General features: G+C 39.6%; 2 protein-coding genes across 2 annotated transcripts; one reads left to right on the forward strand and one right to left on the reverse strand.

The window, feature by feature from the left end:
- Positions 1–91: 91 nt before the first annotated feature.
- LOC134661516 (exocyst complex component 2) lies at positions 92–14022 on the reverse strand. The gene is made up of 17 exons (XM_063517633.1): positions 13747–14022; positions 11284–11436; positions 10988–11180; positions 10661–10772; positions 10392–10551; positions 9816–10030; positions 9602–9717; positions 9119–9249; positions 8469–8653; positions 7682–7852; positions 6718–6870; positions 5781–5969; positions 4579–4739; positions 4072–4300; positions 3486–3676; positions 3154–3213; positions 92–189 (listed from the first exon to the last, which is right to left on the reverse strand). The coding sequence occupies exons 1-17, from the start codon at positions 13853–13855 to the stop codon at positions 105–107; spliced, it is 2613 nt and encodes an 870-aa protein (XP_063373703.1). The 5' UTR covers positions 13856–14022; the 3' UTR covers positions 92–104.
- Positions 14023–14605: 583 nt separating this feature from the next.
- LOC134661517 (growth hormone-regulated TBC protein 1-A) lies at positions 14606–17680 on the forward strand. Its single transcript, XM_063517634.1, has 6 exons — positions 14606–14753; positions 14833–15017; positions 15128–15394; positions 16217–16399; positions 16821–17074; positions 17408–17680. Exons 1-6 carry the CDS (start codon positions 14734–14736, stop codon positions 17510–17512), a joined length of 1014 nt encoding a protein of 337 aa, XP_063373704.1. The 5' UTR covers positions 14606–14733; the 3' UTR covers positions 17513–17680.

The raw sequence follows: 17680 nt of genomic DNA on the forward strand, positions 1-17680 counted from the left end.
ATTAGCCTTATAAATATTAGTGTTGATTTAAAGCTTGTAATGTATCTATCTACATACATGTGTGTACATACTCGTTGGACCGCGGGCGCACCGGGCCGGGCGCGCTACACAGTCTCCACATTACAGCTCAGGCACGTCAGTTGCAGTTCCATCCTCTTTTTGAAGTCCGCTACTAGTTTGTCTAAACGCCTGAAACAAATAATATGTTTTACCGGATCTCTGTCTTTTGAGCTCGACATGAATCTAAAGACGAGTAAAGTAGTGCAGATATTCTAGGTGAAGGGAGGCACTTTACTAAGTATCCATACGTTTGGATACATAGTTACCACACAATGTATAGAGCAGTACCTACAACTCAACTTTGCGGCTAAAATAATTTGCGCTACTTTACGCTACAAGTACTAAGTACTCGTATTCTTTTGTTTATGCCTGACACCAAAGAAAAGAGAGAGTATCGAGAGTCATTGTCATGGTAAATTATGTAGCCACAGTAAATTTACTGTCATCTTTCGACAGAAAATTAAAACTAGATTAGAACTCTATTTGATTTTGATCCTTATTCTTTCACATATACAGGGTGATTCAGGAGACGTGAGCAGGATTAAGCATACGCATACAGTAAGTTATAAACAACTGTTTCGTACCAGTATTTGTGAGATTAACTTTAATTTAATTTATACTGTTTAAAAAAAAGTTTTAATTTATTTACGACATTTATGGTCACCCTCTTTGTTTTATCCATAACAAGTGCCAAATTGAATATCATCGGAGTCTGGTTACTTTTGAAACATCGTATCTCACTCAAGTGTGACATTTTATTTTCTTCATACTCAAAGTGCTGTCATAACGCTTAAAAAGGTTTTATCTTTGTTAATTAAATGTTGTAGGGTATCCATGATTGTAGATAATTAAATTTGTCCTTATCAAAAAGTATAACAACAGAAAAAAGCTTGACTGTTTTACTTAAATATTGTGGTCAACGATTCTTTTACATTTACTGATTGGGTAGGCTTAGTCCTGCTCACGTCTCATGAATCACCCTGTATGTGTCAAATTTGTTAAATATCAAAAGTGTCGCCATCGCTCGACAAGATTGCACCATGCCTTTGCCCGAGTCTCGAGTAGATGGCAACACTTTTTGATAAATTTACTGTGGCTACATAATATACTTGGACAACCCGCCTCTATTTCAAATTCTCTATGCTGAATCTATACTATGACTTCCGGTTTGAGCGCCATCTTGTTGGTTGGCTTCGCGTTTAATTCCTTTGTTTTTAGCTCATTAATATGGTTTAAAGTGTAATATCGATAGCTTATTATACAGTAAACTAATGTGGTGGTGTGCTGCGAATGGAGAATTAATCTTGAAGCGCGTTTAACCACCAATATCTGGGAGACTGAGCAAAGCTCGGAAAACATAAAATCTCAAAAATTAGCGTTTTCCCAGAGATAAGACCTAGCTTAATCGATTTTTCGCCCCCGGAAACCCCTATATACCAAATTTCATCGAAATCATTAGAGCCGTTTCCGAGATCCCCGAAATATATATCAATCAATCAATCAATCAATCAATCAATCAATCAATTTATTGCTTACTTTTACATAGGAGCTTAACTTAGGTACAAAAATCGGGTGTGGTACATTGCTATACATATAGATATATTTATACGAGTACTTGTATGGATGTGCAAGGTATAGCGAAAGCAAGCTACCCTCCGTACTAGTGTACACTGTATTACGGCAAGGTACCCCCTTCCCCTTCTGCCCGCGGTCCATGATGTCATAGTTGGTCACCCCATATAGGTAATGAATTTGAGTGTAGGTATACGGTAAAATAATAATAATAATAAAAAAGGGCTATGTTATAAACTTAAGTACTAGATTGACATACAATATTTTTTTTTTTTTTTTTTTTAAAGTGCTATTTAATGTATGTTGTGCGTGTGATATGTATGTGAAGTCATTGTGTGTCTGTGAGTGTGTGTGTGTGCGTGCGTGTGCTATATGTGGTATGGAAGTTTAAAGTTATAAAGCAAGAAAATAAATGTGAGTATGTATATAAGCGCAAATAAATCTTAAATGGTCGGCAAAGCGTAACAATACACGGTATAGACAACAGTGCTCAGAAGGAGAACAAACTTTCCTAAGTACCTACATAAAATCACCTATATAAATAAATATGCAAGAATTGCTCGTTTAAAGGTATTAGATTTTGGTGTCTACGGCCGGCCGGTTGTCCACGTGCTTCTTGTAAAGTTTGCTATCGCTTTACAAGAGCGAATAAAATCACCGTACACTGTCTTGTACTAACCGTACAATCTAAATCGTATTACCTTACTAGTATGACGGATAAGAAGAAGAGCGAATGAAAACACCGTACACTGTCTTGTATTAACCGTACAATTTCAATCGTATGACCTTGCTACTACGACCTTGATACTGGCGAAATAGGCTACATGACTAATTTTTTTTATGGTATCAATCGATCGGGTTTGTTTTTAGGATCAAATGTCTATATGGGACCCATTGCACAAAAGTCAGAAATTGTACTCAAAGGCCGACAGTCGCACTTCACTCGCGAAACGCCCTATACAAAACGGCCAAGGGCCGTGACGTCATCGCCCATCTTGTAGTATGGACAAAACAAGAAAAATGCGTTTTTATCGGTGAAATATTGCGTTTATGTATATAGTTGCTATACAATATTTTATTGCATGAAATGTAAGGAATCGAATGGTACCCTTACTTTTATCGTTTTTGGAAGTTAAAAAAAAACTTAAATTTTGAAACTTTCAGGTGATTTTGTAATTTTTCAATATTTTATTTTAATATCCACATTATTGTGATAAATTGCTCGTTTGCTATCTATTTTACTAGATTTTGTTATAAAATTCAACATGTGTCATCAATGTCATCATCCCTATTGTCACACTGGGCAGAAGCCATAACTTTGAAGAAGAAGAACTATACTACGCTTGTTACAAGTTGTTGTTTGTGTTTATTAAAGTTGTACATTGGATTAAAAAGTAATGTAAGTAATAGGATGATATTTGGAAACAAATGATAATGGAACGCGATAGGTAGCCAAAAAAGTTTTAATTCATTGTGTTATGAATTTCTGCCAAATACTGTAAAAAGTATAGAGTTACTTACTGTTTATCTTCTTCAGACTCTAACGGCGGAATCCCTGCTAACGCCTCCATCAGGTAATCCCTTTAAATTTAAAAATTAGAATTTTAACGGCACTGTTAAATTACATATACATACTTAAGTACCATAACTCTTGCAAATATAATAAGTGTCGATCTTAATAAACATATAATGTTAAAACACAATAAATTGGCTATTGCTAAATTACCAGAATAGGATATTCAACTAAATGAGGTGTACATTTTTTATGAATGGTATCAGTCGATCAGGTTTGTTTTGAGGATCAAATGTCTGTATGGGTCCCGCCCTTAAAACGCCATTATATCAGGACTTACTCCGCTTTCCTCGTGAGGTAGTGGTGGCAGGCGATGCGTAGTAGCGTGTACTCGAGGCGCGCCTGGAAGGCCGCGGCGCGCGCGGCGGGGGCGAGCGCGCCGCACGCAGCCAGGCGGGCCAGCTCCTCGCACACCGTCTCGCATATGTCGCGCACGTAGCGCGCGGACGCCGCGCCGCACACGCTGTCCACCTGCCAACGAACACAACTACTTTGTAACGTCTCGCCTTTTAAAGGACGGCCACACAATAATTATGTGCACACAGGATTGGCTTTTGTAGATTTTGGAAAAAAGTGCACTCAACGTCAATTTTGACCAAAAAAAAATCGTCTGTATACGCATCGCATCAATGTGTGTAATTTGAAAATATTTTTGAATAACCATGGTACAAAAAAGTTGTTATTTACTGAAATCGACAAGCATCCATACTCGGTACAATAAACGTGGCGGCATCATGAACCTTCCTTGATCTTGAAATCTGCCGCCACGGAGTAAGGTGATCCCATTTGAGGCGGGGTGGAGCGACTCCATTCTGGATGAAATAGGTGCTGTTAGATATTCTGTGGCGTGAGTGTAGTGTCGTTACCTCGGCGTGCACAGCAATGAGGTTGTTAATGATCTCGTAGACGTAGGGGCGCGCATCGTCGGCCAGCGCGCCGGCCGGCCGGTGCCGGCCCAGGAACATGCTGGGCTCGATGGTGCCCACTAGTGGGTCTCCCTTGTGCTCCAGGTATGTCTCCGCGATGTTGCTCTCGAGGGTGCACAGAGCGTCCTGCGTGTCCTGAATGGCTTCTGTGGGCTCTGGCATCCCGTAACTGTAATGAGGTGTAGGTTTCCAATTAATGCACGCGACCCTCATGGTGTAATTACGGAATTACTGAACTAAGAAAAGTAGAGTAGAGAGAAAAGAAATTATTAAATTAATCACTCGAAATAAAAACTTAAATTTGTTACTTAAATTTCTGACAGTGATATTTAAATCAACTTCATTTGAATGGTGGCGCTGTAGTCTATTTGTACATACTATAGGTTCCATAGGATCATAAGACAATCGCTTATCAGCTGGTGTCGTCAGTCATCCCACTGAACGTACCTCTGGAAGGCTCGCGCGATGTTGTCGAGAATGACACGGCGTGTGTACTGCGCGTTGGCGCCGGTCATGAGCAGGCGCTGTTGCCAGCTCGGTGCGCCACCGCGAGGCTCCGCCTCTAAACGCGCCTCTAGTGCCACTGACAAGGACGTATTGTTCAAGTCCTGGAGACAAAGCACAATACAGATGTATAGTGACAATCCTTTACCATCGTATTTTTTCTTGAAATGTTCGTATTTGTCATGCTACTTCAATCAACCTCAGTATTTTTGTACTGAGACTAAAGACATTGATTGTTATAGAAAGGTAAAGGTCTAAGAAAAAAACGTGCCCCTTAGTTTCACATCCAAAACAGATGGCGCTGTACTGCGCCATATGTTTTGTGGTCGATTGTCAAACATCAACTTTAACAATCAGAGTTACCGCAAAATGTATCTAGCTGCGCGCCATCTCGTTTACCCGTCAAATTCGAAGCACGAAATTGTCTTAGAGTTCACGCATCTTATTCAATCAATGTATCTTTGACTGAGATCAACTTAAATAGCAAAACACGTTCGTGCGTTATCGTGAAAATACGATGTTAAAGGGTTTTTCACTATATATGTACTGTATTATTTACTATAGATATTTAATACTAAAACGAAGGTATCTGCAGTGTGCTGTAAAACTCGTCTATCCCTACGGCTCCGCCATTTTGAAGAGATTAAAAAAACTGAATCGATAATATACCTAAATCCAAAATGCATTATTATAAAACCACACGCAAAATTTCAAATTGAGAAATGCCACCTGTAAAGGAGAGCAACGGAGGCGCTTAGGTGGCACTGACCACTCGCTCGGGTAATAAGTTGTATTAGGTATTGTGCAGTTAGCATGCTCTCAATGTTGAGTTACAAAATGGTCAATATTTTGACGCATATTTCACAATTAGACTTTTATATTTATACATTTTTGTAATTACTTATTAAACTTTTATCAAGTTAATATTATTTGCACCAAATTTTAATGTTATATGTTAATTTTTTTTTATTCAAGAATAGTAGTATCATGTAAATTATTAGATATAAGATATAATTATAAGATTGCTATGCCCTAACAGGGTTCATGTTTGATCCAGAAATGAAATACCTTAACACCTTGTAAAAAACAACATGAAGATGCAGTAAATATACTGAATACTGGTTGAGTGAGATAGCAGATTATACCTGATCGGCGTGTTCGTTGGTGAGGTCGCGCAGCACGTGCACGAAGGCGAGCAGGGTCTGGCGCGCCAGCCGGCGCAGCGCCGCCGCCGGCTCGCCGGCCAGCAGCGCGCGCTCGCGCCGCCCCGCCGCCGCCACGCACCTCGAGATGCAGTGCAGCGCCTCCTTCACGTAGCTCTCCAGGAGCGAGGGCTGCTCACAGACAAGTTTGCTGTTGGCTAACTGTTACTATACTAATGAGATAACATTTTTTTTTTTTGTCGCTTTCTGAAAAAAATTATATTGAATTATCTCTTAAAATAATAGTAAAAAATTGAGATGAAAATTTTCAGAAAAAAAAAATAAAAATAAATAAATAATATATATATATATATATATATATATATATATATACTCATAGGTATCAAGTCCGAACTAGATGGTCTTGTTGTTATGGATTTTTTAATACGAGTAGCAGAGAAAGCGCGCGCGTCTCACTTTTGATTTATTCCTTCTACTAAAAATCCTAGGTGGGCAAAACGGTGGGCATCCTGTTGTTCCCCACCAAATCTTGATGAACAAACAATAACCCGATTCATTTACGCAAGTTCTTTTTGGTGTGTTACCAGCAGTTTTAATTATGTCGCACTTTATGGTCATATTTTGTTCTAGCGTCTGGTTCTAGAGGAATGTAACTGTCTTGTGCAACGTTGTCAGTTGGTATGCCGAGCGCGCGATATTCGAAGATCACCTCCTCTAAGCGGAACTGCTACCGATTAGTACCGATAGATGATTACAAGTAGACGAGTATAGTTACGAGGTTGGTACCAGTGCCGTAGTCGCTGAGGTGGTCGACGCGCCAGGTCTCGTGGTCGCCGAGCGCATTGATGCGGCGCAGCAGCGCGCGCTGCAGGAACGAGCGGCTACCGAGATACGATCACAAGTAATAGAGTATAGTTACGAGGTTAGTGACGGCGCCGTAGTCGGAGAAGTGGTCGACGCGCCAGGTCTCGTGGTCGCCGAGCGCCTTGACGCGGCGCAGCGCGCGCTGCAGGAACACGCCCATGCCGTGCGCCCGGTACTCGAAGATCACCTTCTCCACTATGCTGAGCGGCTGGCGGGAAGCAACCACATATTACGTAATAGTTATACAAATGCTAAGAGCTCAAATAAACATGGTAGCGGAAAAAACAAGCAATTGACATTGTGTTTACATGGCGAGGAGTTGCTTCTCTTAGTGACATGCGGTCAACCTGGTCCCGCGCAGTTTGCTGCTTGTGGCGTAGTCAGCGGTGAAAATAAATGCCAGCGAGTTGTTCAAAATGGCGTGGACACCACTTCATTAACCGTTACATACGATCACAGAAGCGTACGGTTACAGTCTAATATTAACCCTCGTCACAGAATAAATAACACGTCCTACAAGACCAAAGTTTGACAGTGATTCAGGGACGAATCATGTTGTCGCTTCCTAATGTATGACACTATCCTTTTCGGCTATTTAAGATTGTCAAGTTTTCGCGCTACCAACGTCAAGCAACGCCACAGACTTTTATAATACAAGACCAAATATTTAATATTATTTTATCTGTGGTTGTGACGCAAAGGCACGTCAAGTTTTACCAGCCCTAATAATTGCTCGTAGCAACGCTGACCCGAACGGAGCCGAGAGCGCCCGAAAGGTCCAGTGTCACCCCACGGCCCTCGTGCATTCCGATAAGGATTATTAAAATATGAGCATGTCAAGTGACAATCGTTTATAGAAAACGCCAAAATAAACTTAAATAGTGGCGTTGTCAATTTTCGTTGCATATATGTCATCCCGATAAATTTATTTTCGTTTAGCCTTTCGATATAATGATTGTGATCGTAGTTACTGCCCTTGGTCGCTAACGGATGCCTGTGCCTTGTTATATTACGCGCACCTGCGACGGCAGGTCCAGCTTGAGCAGCGAGTCGTAGGCGTCGCGCAGGCTGCGCAGGTTGGTGACGAGCCGTGCGCGCAGCGCGTCCGAGGGCACGGCGCCGCCTCCGCCCGCCAGCAGGCACGCCCGCATGTGCACGGCGAACACCTCCACGCCCGCTATTATCATCTCCTGCGATAACAATACAATCATCATTTCGAGGGGGCGGGGACTCGCATGAGACATTCGTTACATTATGGTAGGTGAACATGGAATTGGCTGTATTTAAAAAAAACTGGACAAGTGCGAGACGGAGTGGCCCACCGAGGGTTCCGTATAAATGTATTTATTAAAAAAAAAATTGACATATTTAGGTAGTTTTCAGTAGTATAAGACGTGATTACATGCCAAATTTCATAGTTATACGGTCATATATAATATGTCATAGGTAAACGGAAAATTCCCTAAAAGTTTGATATTGAGTGTCGAAATATACGTTTTTGCGGCAAAAACGGCCGTATCTTTTTTTACGTTAACTTAGAGAAGTTTGATTTTTTCACAGCTTCATAGAACTGTAAACCGGAGCATATGGTCTACACCAAAAAAAGTTTACGTTACGTTAGGTACGTACTCTTCTTAGGGTTCCATACCTCAATATATAGAGTAGGTATATACCTACGGTCATGCATTTTTTTTGCAAGCGTGCGGTTTCCTAGCGCGTCCTTTGACATACGAGTTATTTACTGCTGCGTTTTATTAATTGCGATTAGTGTAGAATGGCACGTGTAGAGAGTTGTAAAGCCATCACCTTTAGTTCGGCGTGCCGGCTCGGGTCCGCGGGCTCGCCCGCGAGCTCCCCCGCGAAGTAGCGGCGCGCCAGCGGCCACAGCGCGTGCAGCTCGGCCGCCAGCGCGCCGCACGCCGCGCCGCACCACGCCGCGCGCGTCGCGCTCCACGCGTCCGAGCCCTCCGCCTCGCGCGCCTTGCGCTTGCCTACACACAATACTAATTTTATAAATTTAAAAGTGGAAAAATTACTGTCTTGGGTGAGACTTGAACTCACGGCCTCTGGATCGATGCTCCAGCGCTCTGCCATCTGAGCCACCAAGACCTCATCCATAGCCAGCAAATCTTTCCACCATATTATAATCATATTAATAGCATCGTTCGCAGACGTTTCTGCTTGTTAAAAATTAAAACTAATTTTATAGATTGTGACGCACAATTCATACTACTCTAGTTCATAATACCTATCTGTAAAACTAAGACCATGTTAAAAAAATAAATTATGGGCTCTGTCACACAATTGATAAATATAATGCAAAATAACACAAATGTTATAGGATTTTCGGTTGTTTATGGTAAAGAGCAAAATTATAAAACCAAATGTTCCGAATCAGTAGCTGATAATAATGGTAATGCAACGCCGATAAAATTAGGTAAATATGTATAATTCACCAGCATTTTCCTGGTCCTCGATCTGTTTAAAGTGATCCTTCACTTTGTTCAGAAGACTGAGCAGGTACTCCTTGCGGCTGGTGATGGCCACCCACGCCGCGTCGCCCTCCCAGTTTAGACTGATCAACAATCTGTACACAATTACCAAACAATACGTTACATTTAAATAAAATGTATAACAAATATTCTGATTCGCATGTTAGTGTAGTTAGGTATTTATTGTAGTATCAGAGTCGTAGTACATTACGAACTGTATTTTCGGACCCATTTCCTTTGTCAGAACACTCAACAAACAACGTGCAGGTCCAAAACTCCAGTGCAATAATAGTGTTGGATGATAGTGTCGTTCCTAAGTTGAAGAATTTCTCCATGTCGTCGACAGAGGGGACAAGAGGTTCATCGGACGTTTGTTAGCTCTTTATGTAATATAATGCGTTTGTTGGAGGCTTTATATTTCTAGAGTTAACTTAAATAAATACTTACTTTATATACTTTATTTGCTCTTGGACATTGACAGGCATCGTTTTCATTCTGTTATATAAATTTGCCTTTAGGTCTTCTATTTTCTTGTCTATTTCAGCGAGAATTTTCTGAAACAGCTACAACAAAAAGCAAATTGAACAGTACCATACTATATGATATATATTTACCACCTTAAAAAGTAATAGAGCATTGGGTACAGAAATCGAATAATCACCTTGACATCGGTGTTGCCGAACAAGTTGTTGACCCTGGTGTAGTCGTTGACGACGAGGTCGTACTCCTTCTTGCGGATGTTCTTGTCGATGGAGGCGGGCAGCTGGAACAGGAACTTGTGCCGCGTGAGCAGCAGCAGCGCCTCGCGCGTGCGGTCCGCGTTCTCCTTGCGGGCCAGGATCTCCGAGAACAGCGAGTCCGCCAACACTATCGACTCTACACACACATGCACAACACAACTTGAGCCGAGCGACCTGCCTTGATATCGTGCGACTTGTACCGGCACCAAATTCAAGCAGAGTCGACTCAGTTCATTCAGTTGAATCAAACTTTACTTGAAGTATCGTGACTGTTTTTAGAACTACTTCAGGCAAAGCCGAGCGACTTTCGGATATATATATCCGCCACATTTCAATTACCAATATTATTTCTACAGTAAGATATAGGCAATTTTTATAGAACTGGTGTAATAATTTACAGATAAATAAAAGAGCGTCTGTGTTTAGTGACGACAAGGTCGACAAGTCTTCGGAAACGCTTCACATCGAGGAGTCAAGTCACACTAAATATAACATACCTTCAATGGCAGTCTGCAAACTAGGCAGGGGTTCTTTTCCACTCTTTCTTTGATCCTCTTCGTACATGTTCTTTAGGAGCACCAAGCGATCCAATTGATCCATAACTGCCCCTGTGTTTGCTTTTAGAAAGCTTAACTGCCCCTCCTTTTGGCTCTCAACCTTAACAAAACAAAATTACAATAAGTAATGCAATCGAAATATTCTTTTTAACAATACTAATGCGAAAAAATATTGAATTCAACAAGACATATTATATAATATTAATTACCTTCCTTTGTAGGAACACCATTCCAGCCCTGAGATCTTCGAAGGATGTGTTGCTATGGTGTTCCAGTAGATACCAACCCGGCTGGAAGTTCTCATCGGAAAGTTTTCCAGAACTGTATGTAACAGATATATATGTAAATGTATTTGTGGCTTTCCATTCCAGAAAAGGGTCCTCATGCCTCATACGCACAAGGACCTTTTCATCTGATGGAAACCAAATGCTTGTGATGGCATTTAAATTATGTCGAAAAGCGCAACCTATGCTTGGCTCTGCTGTATATATAAAAGAAGGTTATAATACAATGAAAAATTGACTAGTTGTAGTTACCCATCAGGGAACAGTTCAAGCAGTTCTTCCTCAGGAAATTTGCAGTCATCTCCCTCAGTGGAGAGCCCCAAGGGGTCGGGCGGCGTGTAGGCGGCGGGCGACATGGGCCGGCGCCCCCAGGGCAGCGACGGCGGCGCCGACTCCTCCACCCACACGGCACTCTCCTTCACTGGCCCAATGGATTCGTGATAGCCTACAAAACGAATTTTATTTTATTACGTATATACTTCTAGTGTTCCGTACAAAACAGTTTTTATACCACTTTACTTCATCATGAACTGAATAGCATACAAAACCTCTAAATTGCACAGTAGAGGTCCCCTCTCCTCCAGATTTGGTAGTGACAATAATGTCTCCACGCCCTTTGCATGGTCCTGAACGCGCCACAATTTTGTTTTTACTCTTCCATTCCGCAGAAAGGAGACAGTCACAGCCACATATTATGAGACCTGGAAAATAAATACAACATGTATTAACTACCATAACATTCAACTAAAATTAATTGACATTTTAGTCTTACTACTAAAATTTATCATCATATCGGCCAGAGGACGTCCACTGCTGCACATAGGCCTCCCCCAAAGAGTGCCACAATGACCGGTCTTGCGCCACCCGCATCCAGCGGACTCCCGCGATCTTTACCAGGTCATCAGTCCACCTTGTGGGGGGTCTACCCACGCTGCGCCTTCGGTACGTGGTCGCCACTCGAGAACCTTTCCGCCCCAACGGCCATCGGTTCTACGTGCAATTTTCCCCACGTGTGCGTGCATTTATTAAAATTGGAGCAATATAATGCACGAATAACAAAACACTATCCTAAGCAGTCAAATCATTTGCTCTGAAATAATTTTTGCGAACTATGAGTAACATCATCTATGTGACTATTTGATACTATGAAACTGTAAGATTGATTGGAGGATTCACTGGGAATTCCTGTTATTGCCATACATAATAAGTTCTGGGCGCATTCTCTAACCAGAGGTAGAGCAAAATGTATGTGATCAGATCTGAGTGAGTGTAAAGGGGCAACATTAAGTAGCACAATGTTTGTCAAAGTTTGTTCAGTGTTCATTCTTCAACTAAACATTGCATGCCAAAATTGTTGGTGTTTGGTACACATATTTATTGTGACTTAAAATGTCAAGTTAAAATAGTTTGTCTCTGGTGGATGGCTGGCTGTCTGTCTGGATTCAAAATAGGCAACACTTTCTCTGCAGCTTGTTTTTCTAGTAGCAAATGCAAATGAGATCTTTCAGCCTGATGACTATTATATAGGGTGCCCAGTAATTAATGGATTACTTGCTAACCACCAACAGGGCACCTAAGGCCGTTCCAGAAATTGCACTTATAGGTATAGTAAAAGTTTCATAGTTATTTTTACATAACTTCAATCACCTCTATTAAAAAAAATTATATTAGAAACCTCAATATCATTTTTGAAGACCTATCCATAGATACACCACACATATGGGTTAGATGAAAAAAAAAATTTTGAGTTTCAGTTCTAAGTATGGGGAACCCCCAAAATTTATTGTTTTTTTTTTCTATTTTTATGTGAAAATCTTAATGCGGTTCACAGAATACATCTACTAACCAAGTTTCAACAGTATAGTTTCGGAAAAAAGTGGCTGTGACATACGGACGGACAGACAGACAGACAGACAGACATGACGAATCCATCCAGGGTTCCGTTTTTTGCCATTTGGCTACGGAACCCTAAAAAGACAGTGGAGTTCAATTATTTCGAAATCCACAACATTTTTACTGGACCTATAAGTGCATTTTCTGAACCAGCCTAACGTGCCCAGTCGGTGGTTAGAAGGTTACCCATTAATTACTGGGCCCCCTGTATATGACAATATTAATTAGGGCCTATCAATCAATCAATCAATTATTTATTTCGAATCCATAAGATCCATAATTGTTAGTAGGTACAACAAACAAACACGTTACACCTATACACTATGTGTAGAAAATGGTGGAAATTTGCCAATTGACTGAAGGATTTAAGTGCCAATTGGGTCTAGGGCCTTAAAGACCATCGTGATGTAGCTGTGATAATTGTTGAGTACAATGTAAGTTTTTATTGTTATTTTAACTTTTTTTAAGCTTAAACCTTATCGCGAGGATTGAGAGTTGTAGTAGGTGGCGATCACAATAGATCAGGAATGGTTGCAGTAATACATAGCCTGTGAAGCCTTATATATCCCCTTACTCATAATAACAATATTGCGAGGTCTAAATCTCACAGAGCCACTAGTACAGGGTTATCTAAAGTATAGGGTTTCTTATAGGTCCGCAGCATGTTTATAAGGGGTCCGCCGTAGGTCACGTACCTACTGTATACATACTTATTAGGAAATCTTGTAGGTAATCTTGTAGCTTGACAAGTGTAATGAAACTTATAATGAAAGTAATTTATTAAATATAAATAAGGGATTTATTATTTTCCTAAAATATTATTAACGAGGGTCCGTGAAATTGTTTTAATAGTCAAAATGATTCGTGATAGCGAAAAGTTTAAGAAACTTTGCTCTTAACTCTAATATTAACATTGATTAATACCAATCTTTCCTGGCTTGATTCTTGCTGTTACAAAACTAAAACTGTACTCCTTGACTGTGCGAGGGAAAGGAATATCGGATAAATTTGAGGCAACGTAGTTTAGACCTAGACAGTCAAATACTAGAAACGCCCCTGGAATTACACATAGTAAGTGAAGACTTAATAACATATTATCATGAAAAATCATTACTTGCCTATTAAATCTGTCGCACTAGTTCCTAGAAATTCGCCACGAATAGTAACCCTGGTGCCAGGGGGACCTTCTTTTGGAGATATACCCGTGACGACGGGTGGAGGACCCATTGCTGATTTTTTCTTCAAATTTTAGTTGTTTAGTACAAACATGTAATTGCAGTTAACTTTAATTTCGGCACAAAAGCATAACTCCCAATCCAGAATGTCAGTGCAACCTACTTTAAATAGTACAATATTATTAATTAAAGGAAATTCATAACACAATCTCAAAGCAACTACAACTAGTGACAAGACATGTCAAACAAACGTCACCGTTGTCACAATTTTTTTTTTAACAATAACGGCCTGGATACGAGTCTTTTAAGCCAAAATATTAATTTTATAGTCAAAACAGACTACCGCACCGCATCGCATTTTGGTGCGGTGCGGCGGTGCGGCGCACGTATGGATAATTATTATATTAATAATCATATTAATATGTAAAGATCGGTTTTCCTAGGATAGCGGTGCCGTCATATAGCGGCCGTCACCATACTAAATAATACGGCTAAATATGGATGTCGTAGTATTTTTATGGAGACGGCCGCTATATGACGGCACCGCTTTCGGAGGAAACCAAAGCTTAAGGTGGTCGCCGTATGTGCGTTAAGGATGCAGCTATAAGTAAGAACGAGCAAGAGGTATTTTGACCGCATCAAGGTCGCGGTGTGGTACGGTAGTCTGTGGAGGTTATTACATTCTTACTTAAGGGGGATCCACACTCGTGTGCGAATCGCGGCGCGAAGCCGTAGTCTGTAGAGGCCTTTAATACATTTTTGACATTATTGACAGAACTATTGTGCGATTGACATTGTGGGTTATGTGCCAATTAAAAAGAAGTTGAATATAGAAATTGAGTTATTTTGGGGGCGTAATAAGAAATTTCAGTGAACGTATATATTTCGGTACTGTTTAAAAATGATATAATTGCACAAACATACACAGAAATGGCAGAATCAAACTTCAGGTAATTAAGTAATTGGTCGTAAATGTTCATATTTACAGCCCGCGGCGACCTACTGACTCACATCCCTGCTTTATTTCAGTAAAGTTGATGAATATGGATTTGAGAGGCACGAAGATTTCGATTTCGAGAGCTATGAACAATTCATGTCAGTATACTTACGAGTTCTCGCAACGCGAGCTCAGAAATGGGCCTCACTCCTCGGCGAAGGAAAGTCGGTCAAGCGAACTAATACCGTCAAAAGATACGTTCGCAAAGGAATCCCAAGTAAATATTGATAGTTTTAAATACTTTAACAGTTTGCTAATTGTATATCTAGACTATTTTAGATGGGTTTGCAACACATCTAAATTACAATTCATAATTTATTTTTATAGGTGAACATAGACCTGCGGTATGGATGGCAATATCGGAAGCAGAAAAGATGAAAAATCAAAGCCCTGATTATTATCACAAAATTTTAGACAGACCCTTTGAAAAAGAATTGGTAGATTTAGTTAAAACAGATTTACCTAGGACATTCCCAGATAATATATATTTCAGTAAGGAAGCTAATCATCAGACACATCTGTTTCACATACTTATAGCATATGCACACAACAACCGTGTGGTTGGCTATTGCCAGGGACTCAACTACATTGCAGGTATTTCAAATATTGTTACTTAATAGTTAAAGAATCAAGTTTATTTTGCTCTTTTATTAAGAGGAAAGGGGATGGCCACTCCTCCATACAAACAGAGTCTCTTTGGATATTTACATTATGGAAAATCTTTTTGCATAATTTGATGTATATTATCTATAGCTGTGCCCCTTTGTTTGACTTTTCTGATTATTGTAAAAATTAGGAGCAAAAAACAGATTCCATACAAATTTTAAAATGCTCCTAACCTTTAAAAAAATTAAAAATTCGAAAAAAAAAATGTCATAGCTGTGCCCCTGAAAAGGCCTGTTGTGCTATGAAGAGGTGATTTAGAGCAGGTCCTCCATTTTCGTCTTAGAGCTAATATGCCCAACGGGCTGGTGGAGGGCAAAAGTTCACCTTATAATAATTATCTCTACTATAATCACTAATCAGTGGGTATCAAATAGATAGTGAGAGCCCAAGTGGCTAAATATATATCAACACACCTTGGTTACAATAGGAATAAGGTTGTGTTGCCAGGGATTGGATACCGGTATTTTTTGTATGGGAACGAAAACGATATTTTTTCGTTCTTTGCTAATTATTTCATTTCTAATTGGGCAATCTAATAATACGAAGTTGTTACCTAAAAACACAACAGTCCTACATATTGAGTATAAAAAATATCGAAAAATATGGTTATTTTGAAGTTTTTGCAAAAAACCTGTGTCTTGCAATATATTTGGCCACTTTGGCTGTCACTGTCTTTTTATATATTTGATGCTAACTATGTATCATGGATTGTGGATGTTACAATTTTTGATGTATATAAAACTGTTTCAGGTTTATTGCTGCTTGCAACAAAAAGTGAAGAAATGTCATTTTGGTTGTTGAAAGTGCTTGTAGAAAAGATTCTTCCAGACTATTACACCAAGACTATGGATGGATTGATTGTAGATATAGAAGTTTTATCTGAGCTTGTCAAATCCAAAGTACCAGATGTTCATCAACATGTGATAAACTTGGGTGTGTTTCAACAGAATTTGCACCATTATCAGTTATCTGATAACATGTACATGATAATCTTCATTTATCAATACTTCAATATCATACAGCTAAAAGATAAAGATATCAATAACATTCCTTAATGAAAATCTTATATTAGGCGCTGTAAGTTCTATACAGAGTATAATCCTTATTTTACTCTGTATAGAACTTACAGCACCTAATATAAGATTTTCAATATGTGATTCTTTATTTATAAGTTGTTTAACTACCTACCATGGACACGACCAATAACAAATGCAAGAATATGACAGAAACAAAGGTGTACCAAAACTATCAAAAAACACATTGAACTGATTTAAAAACTAGTATTTTTTTAAATTAACTTCTGATTTAAACAATTTCCCTTTAGTTTGACCCTCACATATTTTTTTCATTTCAGGACTTCCCTGGGCTGTCATTACCACCAAATGGTTTGTTTGTCTGTTTGCTGAAGTTCTGCCCATAGAGACTGTGCTAAGGATATGGGATTGCCTATTTTATGAAGGCTCTAAAATTCTGTTTAGAGTCTGCCTGACACTAATAAAATCCAACCGGGCAGCAATAATGTCGTGTAATGACTTTACATCCCTAGCAGAATGTTTTAAAGCAATTGTGAAAAATGCTAGCGCTCTGCACTGTCATGAATTCATGCAGGTTGGTGCAACTGCTAGAGGCGTGCTGTTTATCTAATAAACATTCTTTTATTTCTTAATGTGTAACCAAAATATCGGTTTTGGTTAGTTTTGGCCGAAATACCTACCTGTTCTCTGCCGAAGTTGCAGTAGCAACCTAGGTGGCTTTAGAAAGATGTGATAATTATCATCGTCATGGATGGTATTCCTTCGCGATCATCGCAGTTTCTTCTATTCGCCACCTTAATTCACAATAAACATTTTAAATAAACTATTTTGATCAGACAATAATAAGTAATATTTATTGATATGACGATTTACTCACTAAACTTACCTATATCCTTTTTTGTTGCAGGCAATATTTAAAGTACCTGGTACTCTGTCAAACTCGACTATAGCGAAACTCAGAGCCCGATTTGCAAAACAACGACGTGAACAGCTGCAAAAAGAGCAGCGGTAAACTTTTGCGGAGTTTTCCCACACATTTTGATCTCACCTTTTTTTTAATACTAATCAGACTTGTCTTGACTACAACTGATGTGTTGGTTAGAGTTAAGTATTGGGTGGCCAAGACCATCATCTTATTGTTCTAGGTAGACTCGGTTAGACTAAGTAAAACTATTGTTAA

Source organism: Cydia amplana, chromosome Z (assembly GCF_948474715.1).
Source record: "Cydia amplana chromosome Z, ilCydAmpl1.1, whole genome shotgun sequence".
In the NCBI taxonomy this organism is placed as follows: domain Eukaryota; kingdom Metazoa; phylum Arthropoda; class Insecta; order Lepidoptera; family Tortricidae; genus Cydia; species Cydia amplana.

Coding starts and splice junctions, on each gene's coding strand:
- LOC134661517 (XM_063517634.1), top strand. CDS start 14,734: ATGGCAGAATCAAACTTCAG. Junction 16,400..16,820: donor TCAACATGTGATAAACTTGG/GTGTGTTTCAAC, acceptor TTTTCATTTCAG/GACTTCCCTGGGCTGTCATT. Junction 17,075..17,407: donor ACTGTCATGAATTCATGCAG/GTTGGTGCAACT, acceptor TTTTTGTTGCAG/GCAATATTTAAAGTACCTGG.
- LOC134661516 (XM_063517633.1), bottom strand. CDS start 13,855: ATGGGTCCTCCACCCGTCGTCACGGGTATATCTCCAAAAGAAGGTCCC. Junction 10,552..10,660: donor TGGTGTTCCTACAAAGGAAG/GTAATTAATATT, acceptor TGTTTTGTTAAG/GTTGAGAGCCAAAAGGAGGG. Junction 3,214..3,485: donor TACCTCACGAGGAAAGCGGA/GTAAGTCCTGAT, acceptor TTAAATTTAAAG/GGATTACCTGATGGAGGCGT.